This window comes from Gekko japonicus, unplaced genomic scaffold (assembly GCF_001447785.1).
Source record: "Gekko japonicus isolate JY-2015 unplaced genomic scaffold, Gekko_japonicus_V1.1 scaffold1970, whole genome shotgun sequence".
NCBI classification, from domain to species: Eukaryota; Metazoa; Chordata; class Lepidosauria; order Squamata; family Gekkonidae; genus Gekko; species Gekko japonicus.
The window spans coordinates 253587-267000 of record NW_015164720.1 but is presented as its reverse complement, the minus strand read 5'-3'; the positions used below and the strand labels follow the sequence as shown (position 1 = coordinate 267000).

Here is a 13414-nt window from a genome sequence, read left to right as displayed (position 1 = left end):
AGCATCAGGAGGTGAGCAAAGCAAGATTTCTGACCTGTTGCATGGTTTGGGGAAGGCAGAAGACATTTCCTCAGTTGAGCATTATGGACCCAACTAATGGGAGTCCGTTGTGCGTCTAGAATTTCACAGAGATTTGTGGCTGAATGCTCAAATGTCAAAGCAAACAGGCAGGAGGCTCCCCCCCACCCCGCCCTGCGCAAAGGACTTCTGCCACTGCTTTCCATTCTACTGTTTGGGTTGTAAGTAGGACTGGCAACTGGTTGCAAAATTCCTGGATATTTCGGAATGGAGGGTGGGGTGAGATTTCAGCATGGAGTCCACCCTTCCAAGGTGCCATTTTCTCCAGAGGAACTGACCTGTGCCGTCTGGAGAACCACTGTGATGCTGGGAGATATGTAGGCCCCACCTGGAAGCTGGCAACCCTAGGAGGCGTAATTCCACCTGAGAAGAATCAGGAGACAAGCTGACGATTGAGGGTCCAAAATAACAGCTGTTTTGGACCCTGGACCCTCAATTTGTCCACTGACCCCCCCCCAAAAAAAACCAATTAGGACATAATAAAAAGTCAAACATATATCAACTTATTTAGTTATCATCAGGGGTCTTGTTGTAGAAAAAGAGCTGCCGGAGCTCATTAGCATAACTCATTAGCATAACTTATTTGCATATGCCACGCCCCCTGACATCACCGGAAGTGACAGAAGGCCACACTCCCTGACATCACCGGAAGTGTGTCAGAAGGCCCGGCTACTTACCCTCCTGCTTCATCCTCATTCCCAAACGGAATGAGGATCGAAGCAGAGGGCGGGGTAAAGAAGGGGGCGGGGCTTCACCACATGACCGCCCCGCCCCCTAGAGGTTCTCTTCCGGAGCTCCGTACCTGAGAGCTCCCCCCCGACTAGAGCCCTGGTTATCATACATCCATTTCCACTATACCCCACTCCCTTCTGGGCTTCCCACAGTGCTCCAACCTCCAGCCCATATCTTAGATTTTCTTTATGTCTCCCTTTCCCGCTGTTCACAATCTATAGGTAACATATTTCAACTACTATTCTTATACATTTATCCTTATTCTATTATCATTTAGTTTTTAGTAACTATCAAAGCAAATCAAATTATCCTTTACATCCCAGTATTTCTCTAAATATTCCTTAAAGTCTTTCCAGTCTTCAAAAAATTCTTCCGCCTCCAAATTCTTAAGTTTCCTTGTCATTTCGTCCATTTCAACCATAAAGAGTAATTTCTTCATCCATTCCCCAATTTCAGGGACTCTGTCCTGTTTCCAAGATTGAGCATACGTCATTCTGGCAGTTGTGATCATATGCCACATCAATGTTCTCTTTGCCACGTTGACTTCTTCCATTTTAAGACCCTTCCACTGACTTTTTTAAGGCTAAGTCATGCCTTACACTTTAAACAGATGGATCCAGATGGGTAGCTGTGTTGGTCTGAAGCAGCAGAACAAAGTCTGAGTCCAGGGGCATCTTGAAGACCAACAAAGTGTTATTCAAGGTATGATCTGTGCGCATGCACACTTCCTCAGATACAGTGAACCAGAATTTCCGCCTCCCATTACATATTGGGGGGGGGGGGGTTAGTTGCCAGGAAGGGCCATTTAGAGTCAAGACATGCAGAAGCAAAAATGGAAATTACCAGTCTCTATATGTAGGTAGAGGGTGAGCAGTAAATCATCACACAGCATAATAAAGATATTTAACAGATTTTAGCAGATTAAACAAATGGAACTCAGACAGACAGTGCATGACTTTTTTAAAAAAAAAATGCCCCCTTTCCCTTTTTACTCACCAATTACCTTATTCAGATCAAGCCCACCCCGCACATGGAGGTGCGTAATCGGAACCGGAAGTATGGGCTAAGTAACACCCTTAGGTTTTGCAAAGCTATCTCTTTGTTCCGTTGATAGAAAGGAGGAAATCGTCGGAATTACCTGTCATGTAATCGGGGCAATTGTAAGTATTAACCGAGTCGGGGAGGGGGCGCTCCGCGATCCAGGTTAGGCATCCCAAAAGGAAGGAAGGAGGGAGGGGGAAACCTCAGGATGTGTTGCGGTCAATGAATGCGGCTGGTCTGGGGAAAGACGACTTCTTGCAAGTTGGAAATAGCCAGAGTAAAGAAGCCAGGCGTTGTTGGGCCCCTCCTCCTGCTGCCTTCCACAGGCCTTGGAGAAAATCTACCGCCGCCTCCTTCTTTGTGAACGAGAGTGACGAAGCCGACCGGCCAAGCGTTGCCAACAACGTCCTTGCAGCGAGATCGTGGGCTGTGCAACCAGAAGGCTTCGCGTTGCATCAGCTGTAATGACCATGAAGTTGGGTCTTCCTAGGCGATCTTCAAAATGTACCTCTTGTTTTCCTCGCCGGCTTAGCGATGGCTGTGAGACAGCCCGAGTTTATGAAACTCGCCGTGCTCTCCTAGGCATGCTTACTCAGAAGTAAACCCCGGTTTGGTAAAATGGGTCTTAAGTTTGCAGCCTTGGTAGCCGGCGATATGGAAGCAGAGGAAATTCAGGCTGGAAAGCCTTAAGTACATTTACTAGGCAGTCAACCCCGCCGAGCTCAATCAGACTTACTTCGGAGTAAACGCCCTTAATAGGACGGCACTGTTAAAATCTGTTGAAACTCGCCATCAAGAGACCAGAGTTTTGCTGCCATCACTTAACATGGCGGGGCGGGCCTCACGCTTGTAACTGCCGGCTGCCAACCGGAAGTACCCACACCATCTGCCTTTACCGCAAGGCCCTTATTATAAGCGTCCGCAGAAACCGCGTCCTCCTCTAGCGGAAGTGGAAGGGAGAGAACTTCGCTTTCCAAAAGAGGGGGGAAAAACCGCGTTGCGTTCCCCTGCCATTTCCAGCTTCTTGCTGTGTTCCGTTTTCGTCCACCCGAGCCCCGGTAATATCTACTCCTTTCGAGAAAGCAAATCACTGATGTAAAGTAAAGGTAAAGGTTTCCCTTGCTCGAAAGCCAGTCGAGTCCGACTCTAGGGTTGCGGTGTTCATCTCTGTTTCAAAGCCGAAGAGCCAGCGCTGTCCGAAGACGTTTCCGTGGTCATGTGGCCGGCATGACTAAACACCAAGGCGCACGGAACGCTGTTCCCTTCCCACCGAAGTGGTCCCTATTTATCTACTTGCAATTTCTTGCTTTTGAACTGCTAGGTTGGCAGGAGCTGGAACTAGAGACGGGAGCTCACTCCGTCATGCGGTACACCCGGGTCTCGAACTGCTGAACTACTGTACTACTGACCTTCCACAGCCTGGGGTAGAAGTAGTTCAGGTACAGGAAGTGCCGAGGCAGACACTGGTGGCTTAGGTCAGCCTCTCCCACTCACCCCTGCAAAATATATGTATTTGTCCTCCCTAATGGCGACCTAAAGCAGCTTGCAACACATGCTCCTCCTCCTCCTCTATTTTCTCACGACAACAGTCCTGTTAAGGAAGTTAGTGCTGAGAGAGAGCAACTAGCCCAAGGTTGACCCTCCAGGGCAAAGTGGCGATTGGTCTCTTCTTTACAGGCAGCTTCTTTGCTTCCTCTAATGCCATCCCTCTGGATGATGGGGCAGGCGGGTAGGCCGGGTTGTTAACCAAAAGTGGGTCCATAGCCAGGATTTTATAGGGGGGCGGGCACACCTCCAGGTGGAGAGGATCGTGACTTCAGTACCAAGGTGATCCCAAAAGCACCCTTTCCTGGGGCACAGCGCGTCCCCACCGAACTCAGCGGGGCTGGCTTCCAGAATCTGCACCTCCAGAGTCGGACACGGTGCAAAGAGCCACAACTGGCCTATCTATGCCTGGCTCAGATGCCAAGTTTGACCCATGCTCTTTTTTCTTTTCTTTCGTGCACTGGAGCGTGGGGAGGCTGTGAGCTCCTTGGTGGTGGTGGCGCTCTCCACCTGGCTCAGGGAAAAGTCAGGAGGCCTGGGTGGTAAGTTGGGAACCGGCCCCTGGTAGCTATGGGCCTGACCAAAAGGCTGGTCCATTGTGAAGGACACACACCTACTTGGGAAGGGGCTGTTGTTCAGTGGTAACAGTTACAGCCTCCAGGTATGGGTATAGTTCCTAGCATTCCTGGGGGGGGGGGGGAATAATCCAGGTTCTAGCACAGCTGGGAAAGATCACTTTAGTCAAAACGGCACAAGGACCAGTGCTTTGAGTAGTTGAGAGCCAGTGTTGTGTTGTGGTTATAGTGCTGGATTAGGATCCGGGAGACCCAGGTTCGAATCCCCACTCTGCCATGGAAGCTTTGCTTGGGCCAGTCACTCTCGACCTAGCCTACCTCACAGAGTTGTTGTGAGGTTAAAACAGAGGAGAGAAGAACAATGCAAGCTACTTTGGGGACAAAGGTGGGACATAAACAAAGTAAGATGATTTTTTAAAATATATATATGTTCTGCAAACATATGTTGCTGTGGTTTTACCTACCTTGCCTTGACCTTTCATAATCAAGCAGGAGTAACCCTTAGCACACTGACATGGAGAGAGTGATGAGGAGTTGGCAGCAGAAATCAGAGTAGAACCCTGGTTGCCACTATGCATTTTGCAGGGCCCCTTTTTTCAAGTGAACAAAGAATGGAGGGTTGCCAGCACCAATGCTCCCTCTAAGCTGTGGAGTCTTGTGAGCAAAATTTCTACTTTGTGAGCTACTGGCATTAAAGCTGTGAGCAAGCGATTTGGCTACTGCATAAATTAGGTTGCTCTGGAGCCATCCTTCCTGAGCTAAGACAAAAATGTGTGAGCCGGAGGCTAAAAACTGTGAGCTGGCTCACACTAACTCAGCTTAGAGGGAACCCTGGCCCAGCACTGGAACTCAGCATAAATCTGAGACGGTGCCTTTCTTCCCCCAAGTAGGGACTGTGACTGAGGTGCTGATAGAGCTCTTGAGGCACTGCAGTTGCTCGGTATCCTTTCCTTCTGTCCTCTTGGCCTAGGCATGAAATGGGCAAAGGGCTCTTTAACACCTGTTTTTGTAGGATGAACGAGGTAGACCTTGGCAGGCAGACTCTTGTTCCTCCTGCAAGAGCAGGTGTTGAAGAGCCCCTTGCCCATTTTGCAGTGGGAGAGAAAATAACTGAGAGGCCCATTAGTATGCCTCTGTGAATGACTGGGATTAAGAGCACCAAAGGCCAGGTGGAAGGCCTTCAGGGGACAGGCTTGACCTCCAGGCCCCAAAATGCTTATTTCTAGACTTAGGTTTTTTGGAAGGAAAAAAAAAGTGTGTTGCAGTGCCCTTATAATGGCAGCAGGTGGCAGTGTTTTGCATCACTAGAAAACATTTCAAGTTTAACGGATTGGCCATGCGCTTGGTCGGATGAAGTTCTAAGCTAAGTCTCAACTGTCCTGAACTTTAGCTGCGATGTGTTTCTAACAAGCTGTGAAATAACCAGAAAGCTTTTATCCCTGAAATTATCATGGAGTCTCTACTGAGGGTTTTTCTGTCCCTTCTGCCCCCCCCCCAGGATTCAGCACAAAACCTCCCCCCCCCCCAGTGTTAAATTAAAAGCAGAGACTAAAACCTCAGAAATAATAACCCACATGATTATGCCTGCTGGGTGACCTTGGGCCAGTCACTGTTCTCTCAGACCTGTCTCAGGCCCACCTACCTTGCAAGGTGCCTATTGTGGGAAGAGGGAAGGGAAGGTGATTGTAAGCCACTTTGAGACTGTTTAGAGGAGAGAAAAAAGGTAAAGGTAAAGGTTCCCTTGCTCGAAAGCCAGTCGAATCCAATTCTAGGATTGCAGTGCTCATCTCCGTTTCCAAGCCGAAGAGCCAGCGCTGTCCGAAGACATTTCCGTGGGGCGCACGGAACGCTGTTACCTTCCCACCGAAGTGGTACCTATTTATCTACTTGCAATTTCTTGCTTTCGAACTGCTAGGTTGGCAGGAGCTGGAACTAGAGATGGGAGCTCACTCCATCATGCGGCACCCGGGTCTCGAAATGCTGAACTACTGACATTCCACAGCCTGCAGTTCAGTGTCTTAACCACTTGAGCCACCGCAGCTCCAGGGGAGAGAAAAGCAGGCCATAAAAACCAGCTTTTCATCTTTTCGTGTATTTATTTTAGAAACATTGCTGAATTCAGTGTATATGGCTTGAGAGTTGTGGTATGAATGTCTTACTTTTTAGAATTGGGTTTTTGAGGGGTGAGATCATATGAGGTGGTGTCTATGTTTTAAAAAACATTCTTAGCTTTCTTGGCTGGAGTAATATAAATCCAAAAGGGCGCACTTCGAAAAGAGAATTCTGTGGAGTAATCCACCTCATGGGATTTTTCAGGCAGATTACCCCACAGAATTTGGTGGGCCCGGTAAACTCTGAAATGGCATACTTACCAAATCCTTCTGGGGCCCCATTGAGGCAGGCTTGCATGGGGTTTACCCTTGGGCGGAGGCATTTTTAGTAACTTCTAAAGCGCATATCAGGATGTAGAGGCTTTTGGCACATACACCCAGACACGGAGGCCTTTGAAGTAGCTTTTTCTTAACTCCCACTAACGCTGCTTTCCCCTCTCTCTTTCTCAGGAGTGATGTTACCAACATGTCTACGTACTCCTTGTTGTGTGAGAGAATTGCTGTCGCTAAGGAGCTAATAAAAAGAGCAGAAGACCTTTCCAAGTCCCGGAAAGGTGGCATAGAAGGCGGAGCAAAGCTGTGCAGTAAACTAAAGGCAGAGTTGAAATTTTTGCAGAAGGTGGAGGCCGGTAAGGTGTCCGTCAAAGAGTCTCATCTGCAGAGTACGAACCTCACTCACCTGCAAGCCGTCCTAGAGTCAGCAGAGTGCCTGGAGGCTGTTGTGGGCATCCTCCACGTCTTTGCCTACGAGGACAGCTTTGGTGAAAAGCAGAGCTTGGTGGTGGATGTAGTGGCAAACAACGGCCACACCTGGGTGAAGGCCGTTGGCCGGAAGGCCGAAGCCCTGCACAACATCTGGTTGGGGAGAGGCCAGTATGGAGACAAGAGCATCATCGAGCAGGCGGAAGACTTCCTGCGAGCGAGTCGCCAGCAGCCTGTTCAGTACAGCAACCCGCACATTGTCTTTGCTTTCTACAACGGGGTGTCGTGCCCCATGGCGGAGAGGTTGCAAGAGATGGGCATATCGGTACGAGGGGACATTGTTGCTGTGAACGTCCTGAGGGAGCCCACCAACGAAGGCCTCCAGTTAAGCTCTGGTGAATCTGACGAAGAAAGCGGCAAGCCCTTGCCCGTGACTAAAGTGGATCGGGGCAAGCTGGTCGCCAGTGTGGCTTTCCCCACCCAGATCAGGGTGGACTCGTGCAACAGAATTAACTTGGATATTACGACTTTGATCACATACGTCTCTGCCCTTAGCTACGGAGGCTGCTACTTCATCTTCAAGGAGAAAGTCTTAACAGAGCAGGCCGTGCAGGAGAGGGAGGAGAGCGTCCTCCCATCCCTGGAGGAATTCGTGAAGGGCAAGGAGCTCTTTGCTTGCGAATCTGCCGTCAAAGACTTCCAAGTCATTTTAGAAACTTTAGGAGGGCCCGGGGAGAAAAACAGGGCTGCGTTACTCCTGGACAGGGTCAACGTGGTGCCAGATCAGCCCTCCGAGCGTGCCTTGCAGCTAGTCCTCAGTTCCAAAATCAATAGCCGCTCGCTAACCATCTTTGGGACGGGGGATACTTTGAAGGCCGTTACCATGACTGCAAACAGTGGCTTCGTTAGGGCAGCTGCCAACCAAGGAGTCAAGTTCAGTGTGTTTATTCATCAGCCGAGGGCGTTGACGGAAAGCAAAGAATCTTCTGCCACGCCTTTACCCAGGCACTGACCTGAGTTGTAGCAGCGCACTCCCATTGTTGATGGCCGTTAGCAATATGTAATCCAATAGGGTAAATCTTCCAAAATAGTATTTATACCACCTCTTGAAGCAGTTTTGGAGCTAAAAATTAACAATTACCAGTGCAGGCAGAAGTGGAATGGAGTGATGTAAGGTATGCAGGGCCGCTGCCAGAAATGGCAAGCCTGTGTTGAGTTTTGCCCCCTGCCCCTCCATGCCATGTAGTACAGCTCACCCCCAATGGTCTGACATTGCTGGTCACCTTTGGCAAGAAATTGCAAGGCACGTTGGTGTCTAGTACAACTTGCACCACATCCTGATGTGATGAAGGGAAAAGGGGCGACGGTGGACATACGGTGACTCCTCATGTCCTTCAGAGTCTCTTTTCCATCCAAAGATAAGCACAAATGAATCCCCCCCGTTCATTTCAGTAGAGTAAAATGCTTTGAAATGCTTAGGTTGGATTATGCCCCGACATACTATGTGTGGCCCAGAGCTGTGAGTGCTCCAGGATCTATGCTGGAATGAAAAATGCAGAGAAAGATGAGGCTCTATGCCTGAGTCAGAGCAGTGGCAGAGAGTGCCATAGGCATGGTCTAGTCAAAGCTGGGCACTTTGAAATTCCATTGATTTTTAAATGGGACAAGCTTTCAGTACAAGCCTGAACAGAGTTGCAGCCTTCTAAGGCCATTGGCCTCAGAATGGAACAACATTTGAGTCCAGTGGCACCTTTAAGACCAACAAAGTTTAATTCGGGGTGGACTTGGTCTTATGCCTGTTGGTCTTAAAGGTGCCACTGGACTCAAACGTCGTTCGGTTGCTTCAGACCAACATAGCTTCCCACCTGAACCTGGCCTTAGAGTGGTATAACTCTTAAGGATTGCATTGTAAAGTCTGTGCTTAGATCTCCCATGAAAATTGCTGGATCTCTTAACTTGGGTCAAATTGTATTGATTGTGTGCTCTTTTCAGCTTGGTGATTCTACTACAGTTTATTTTATTTGGGGATAATTGTGTTGTTAACGGTACAGCATATAAATAAAAAGTCTCTTTAAAAAAAAGAACCTAGCTTTTTCTTGCTGCTTGCCTTTAAACCTTTTGTGTATCTTGTGCTGAAACCCTTGTGTGTATCACGATTGGGGCGGGAGGAGAGAATTTGTGTACTGGCTAGTACCGGAATCGATTAAATGCCAACTGAAAGCAGCTTAGGAGCAAATAGTTATTAATGCTCAGTTCATCTTTTTCTAAAACGTTGGTATGTAACGGAGGTGCTCCTAATTGTTGGAAGTCTAATTCCTTAATCTATTTAAATAGATATCCTGCTCTATTCCTAGGAAAGAGAAACAGAACTTTCCATTTAACGCCCTACCAGTACCCTGATATTTTCATAATATGTAGCGGAAGGCTGGTGTTGCAAGTTAATGAATTTTGAATGTTATGATGCCAATACTTTCTCTTTCCATGTTCCATCAAAATTAGTTTTAATGTGTATTTATCATGCTAACCAGAGCTTGGTTCCCCCCAGTGGATATTAGTTCTGCACCTAGAAAACAAAAACCGTTGCAAGAAAAAAATATACTATTTGCGAAGCACTCATGATTTGCATACAGTATTTATTTATTTGTTCGTTTGTTTGTGTTTCGCATTTTTATCCCGCCCATCCCGTAAACGGGCTCAGGGCGGGGGGGTCACAGCTTTTCAATAAATACAATAAAATTTAAAACACATTAAAACATATAAAAACAGTAGTCATACTTGCCATAGGGAGAATCTGGCCCATACTTCTCAAACGTTCTTACGGGATTAGTTTACAGGTCTGTCGTGTTATCATCCTGTTACAATTGTGAGCTGCAGGACTGAGGGAGAGGAATTTGGTTCCAAATTTCTGATCTGAGTTCATAATGGCTTGACTTTGTGTTGGATTTTGCCTGCTCGTTTGAAATACAGTCAGTGATGTGGGTTCTCCAAAACAAATATAATTGGATTTTTTTTCCTGATTCAGAATTAAATATTTTAAAATCTCAATAATGGTAGCAAAAGAAGGCAAATACACCATGTACACCTGGTCCACGTACAAGCGCTGGGGTTTGCCCATTCTTCATAGCCCATATCTAGCTCCTCTAACATGACTGATTTGCAACTTGACAATTATAGATAACTGTGTGTGTGTGTGTTGGGTGGGGGTGTTGCTCTGCCCCTTGGCCTCAGGCCCATGGGGTTTCTCAGCGTTCCATCTTGTCCCCCTTGGTTATCAGCATCTATGTAAAGCTGCTGGGAGAGATCATCTGGAGATTTGGGCTGAGCTGCCACCAATATGCAGAGGACACTCAGCTCCATCTCACGCTTTCAGTAGATTCCAGGGAGGCTGTGGGAACTGTGAACAGGTGCCTGGAGCAATGCTCTCTCTACGCTGTGGAGTCTCGTGAGCAAAAATTCTACTTTGTGAGCTACTGGCATTAAAGCCAAGCGATTTGGCTACTGCTTAAATTAGTTTGCTCTGGAGCCCTCCTTCCAGAGCTAAGACCAGAATCTGTGAGCTGGAGGTTAAAAAACTGTGAGCTAGCTCACACTAACTCAGCATAGAGGGAACACTGGCCCGGAGGCAGTTTTGGAATGGGTGATAGCTAGCAAACTGAAACTTAATCTCAGCAAAACGGAGGTGGGTACTACTGCGAGGGGGGGGGTCTGACCAAAGAAATGGGACATCTGTTCTGCACGGGGTTGCACTCCCCCAAAGGAACAGGGTTCATAGCCTGGGAGTGCTACTGGACTTGGGCATCCTGTTGGATAAACAGATGGCAGTGGTGGCCAGGGGTGCCTTTCACCAGCTTTGCTGCAACCCTTCCTGAGTGGGGAGATTGACTGCAACATGCTCTACATGGGGCTGCCTTTGAAGTCTGCCCAAAAGTTACAGTTGGTACAGAATGCTGTAGCGAAAATGTCGACTGGAGTGGGTCATCGGGTCCATATCACTCCAGGCTTCCAATTTGTTTCTGGGCCAATGCAAGGTGCTGATATTGACCTTTAAAGTCCTGTATGCCTTGGGGCCAGCATATTTTAAGGACTGTCTTCTCTCATATCAACCTTCCTGTCCACTCCAGTAGTCCTGCTCCAGGTGCCATCTGAGCCTAGATGTGTGGCAAACCGAGAAAGGGCCTTCTCTGTCATGGCCCCAAAACTTCAGAACTCCCTCCCCAGGGAGATTTATCTGTCTCCTATTGTTGTATTTTAGCAGCTGAAGACTTTTTTGTTCCGATTGGCATACCCCCACTAACTGTTATTGGCCACCTCCCAGTTTTTCTCTCATGTGTGTTTATATGTTTTATTGAATTATACACACACATGCACACTTTGTTTTAAATGTCTTTAATATTGAAATGTATTACTGTTGTTCCCCACCTTGGGGACCCTATTTGGGTGGAAGGGTCACATAGAAGAGAGCCAGTTTGGTGTAGTAGTTAAGAGCGCAGACTCTAATCTGGGAGAACCGGGTTCGATTCCTCACTCCTCCACATGCAGCTGCTGGTGTGACCTTGGGTCAGTCACAGGTTCTCTCAGAGCTGTTCTCTCAAGAGCAGTTCTCGGAAGAGGTCTCTCAGCCCCACCTTCCTCACAGGGTGTCTGTTGTGGGGAGGGGAAGGGAAAGGAGGTTGTAAGACACTCTGAGACTCCAAGTGAAGGGCGGGGTATAAATCCAAACTCTTCTTCTTTGAATAAACAGACTATATTTACATATGTGGGACAGTAAATTTGACATGGAAAATATAGCATCAGTGAATGCAGTCTTAAATTTGCTTGTCATCAGGAGTGGGATATTGAAAGATTAGAAGAACATGGAGAATAAAGACAGAGGAGCTAGGGTATATGAGAACGGAAAAGAGAGTATATGCTGTGCAGTGCTGTGAGTCCCCACTGTTGGTATTCCTGCTTAGATATTTTGGGAATATTCCAGATACAGCCTGTTTGTCAGCAACCTGTTGTGAATACCCACAAGAACTAAAAGCTTAAAGCAGGTTCAGTCTCAGCAAGGGAGATTTTGTGGGCATAGTCATAAACTAACACCAAACATAATTTCAGCCCTCAGTGACTCTTGTCATTCATGTTATGTCTGTTTTAAGGATTTAGGGTGATAGTGGTAGCCACAGCGGTCTTTTAGTTTTCACCAACTGTGGGAGAATTCACCAAAGTGGCAATCCTGTAAGTTTGGAGAGGAGGCATGCACATTTTCTCACTAAATAAAACCCACAGCCTAACTCTGTGCAGGATTATAGTGCCATTTAGTGGCTCGCCTGGATTTAAATTCCAAATTTCGTGAGAATCTTCCCTGCAGCATAGAAAGACCTAATTCCCAGGTTCTTTCTTCAGGCACTCTGAGATGGGTGTCTGATTTATTCTGAGCACTCTCCCCTCAGACAAAGAAGATGCAAATCTCGACTTCAGTACAACCAGATTTTTGACATTTCTTTTGTGTGAGGGCCAGTCTGTACTCCAGTCGAGAGCTCTTCAACCAAACCCTTCCAGTCCACGTCTCTCCTGTAGAAACTTGACTTCCTATTCACTTGGTAGCACGCTCGCACTCTTTGTTGTTTACATCACACAGTCTGAAGTGGTGTGTTAATGAAGGGGGAGAGAGGCCAGTAGCGCTTCGTTCCACACTTGACCTGCTGGCTACATCTAAAGATGGTGCAATAACTGTTAGGTGTGACAGTGAAGGCTGATGTGAACTCTCAAGGTCGTCTGAGTCATTTGTGAGGCCAAATTACATATTTAAAAATAGACTTTTAAAAATTGGTTCTGCAGACAGGATTAAAATGAGCTTTGTCCGTAATATGGTCATATTTTCCACATTTGGGAGTCTGAGGGGATTTCCCCCTCCTTTTTTGAGGGGCCGCTCTCCTGTTCCTTTAAGAACTCTCAGGAACAGGACAGGTGCAGCCATTCACTTACTAATGTTACAAAGATTGGGGTGGGGGAGCTTCACTTGATAAATTATCACCCTGCTTCAAAATGCTTAAAGGCAGAAGTGGAACTGGGTGGAACTGGGACAGTTGTAGCTCACCTTGTGAGTACTGCAGAGATCGTTTTTGAGTGAGTTAATTCATTGTTTATCTAAAAGACTTGTTAGTTGCTTTCCTCACAGAGCTAAAGGCGGCTTATGACATAGATAAAATGCAGAGAGATAAAATACAGAGAGTAAGATAGATAATAAAAACCAAAAGCACAGCTCAGAACTGCTAGGAAATGTAACCAAATGCAGCCCTATATGTAACAGTCTTCAGCTGCCTCCTCAAGTGAGGGGGCCAGGTGCACTTCCCTGGTGAGGTCGTTCCATAATTGTGGGGCTGAATGTGACATATAAATGGGAGTGCCAGTCACAAACAGGGGGGAACTGAGGATTTTGCAAATGAAACTCACATCCAATGTTCCCTCTAAGCTGTGGGGTCTTGTGAGCAAAAATTCTACTCTGTGAGCTACTGGCATTAAAGTTGTGAGCGAGCGATTTGGCTTCTGCATAAATTAGTTTGTTCTGGAGCCATCCCTTCCTGAGCTAAGACAAAAATGTGTGAGCTGGAAGCTAAAAAACTGTGAGCTAGCTCACACTAACTCAGC

The 13414-nt window shown here is 47.2% G+C and overlaps 1 protein-coding gene across 1 annotated transcript; it reads left to right on the top strand.

Moving 5' to 3' along the window:
- The first annotated feature begins 1932 nt into the window (after positions 1–1932).
- On the top strand, positions 1933–8555 carry LOC107109013 (chromosome unknown open reading frame, human C7orf25). Its single transcript, XM_015409582.1, has 2 exons — positions 1933–1970; positions 6533–8555. Exon 2 carries the CDS (start codon positions 6549–6551, stop codon positions 7794–7796), a length of 1248 nt encoding a protein of 415 aa, XP_015265068.1. The 5' UTR covers positions 1933–1970; positions 6533–6548; the 3' UTR covers positions 7797–8555.
- Positions 8556–13414: the final 4859 nt, after the last annotated feature.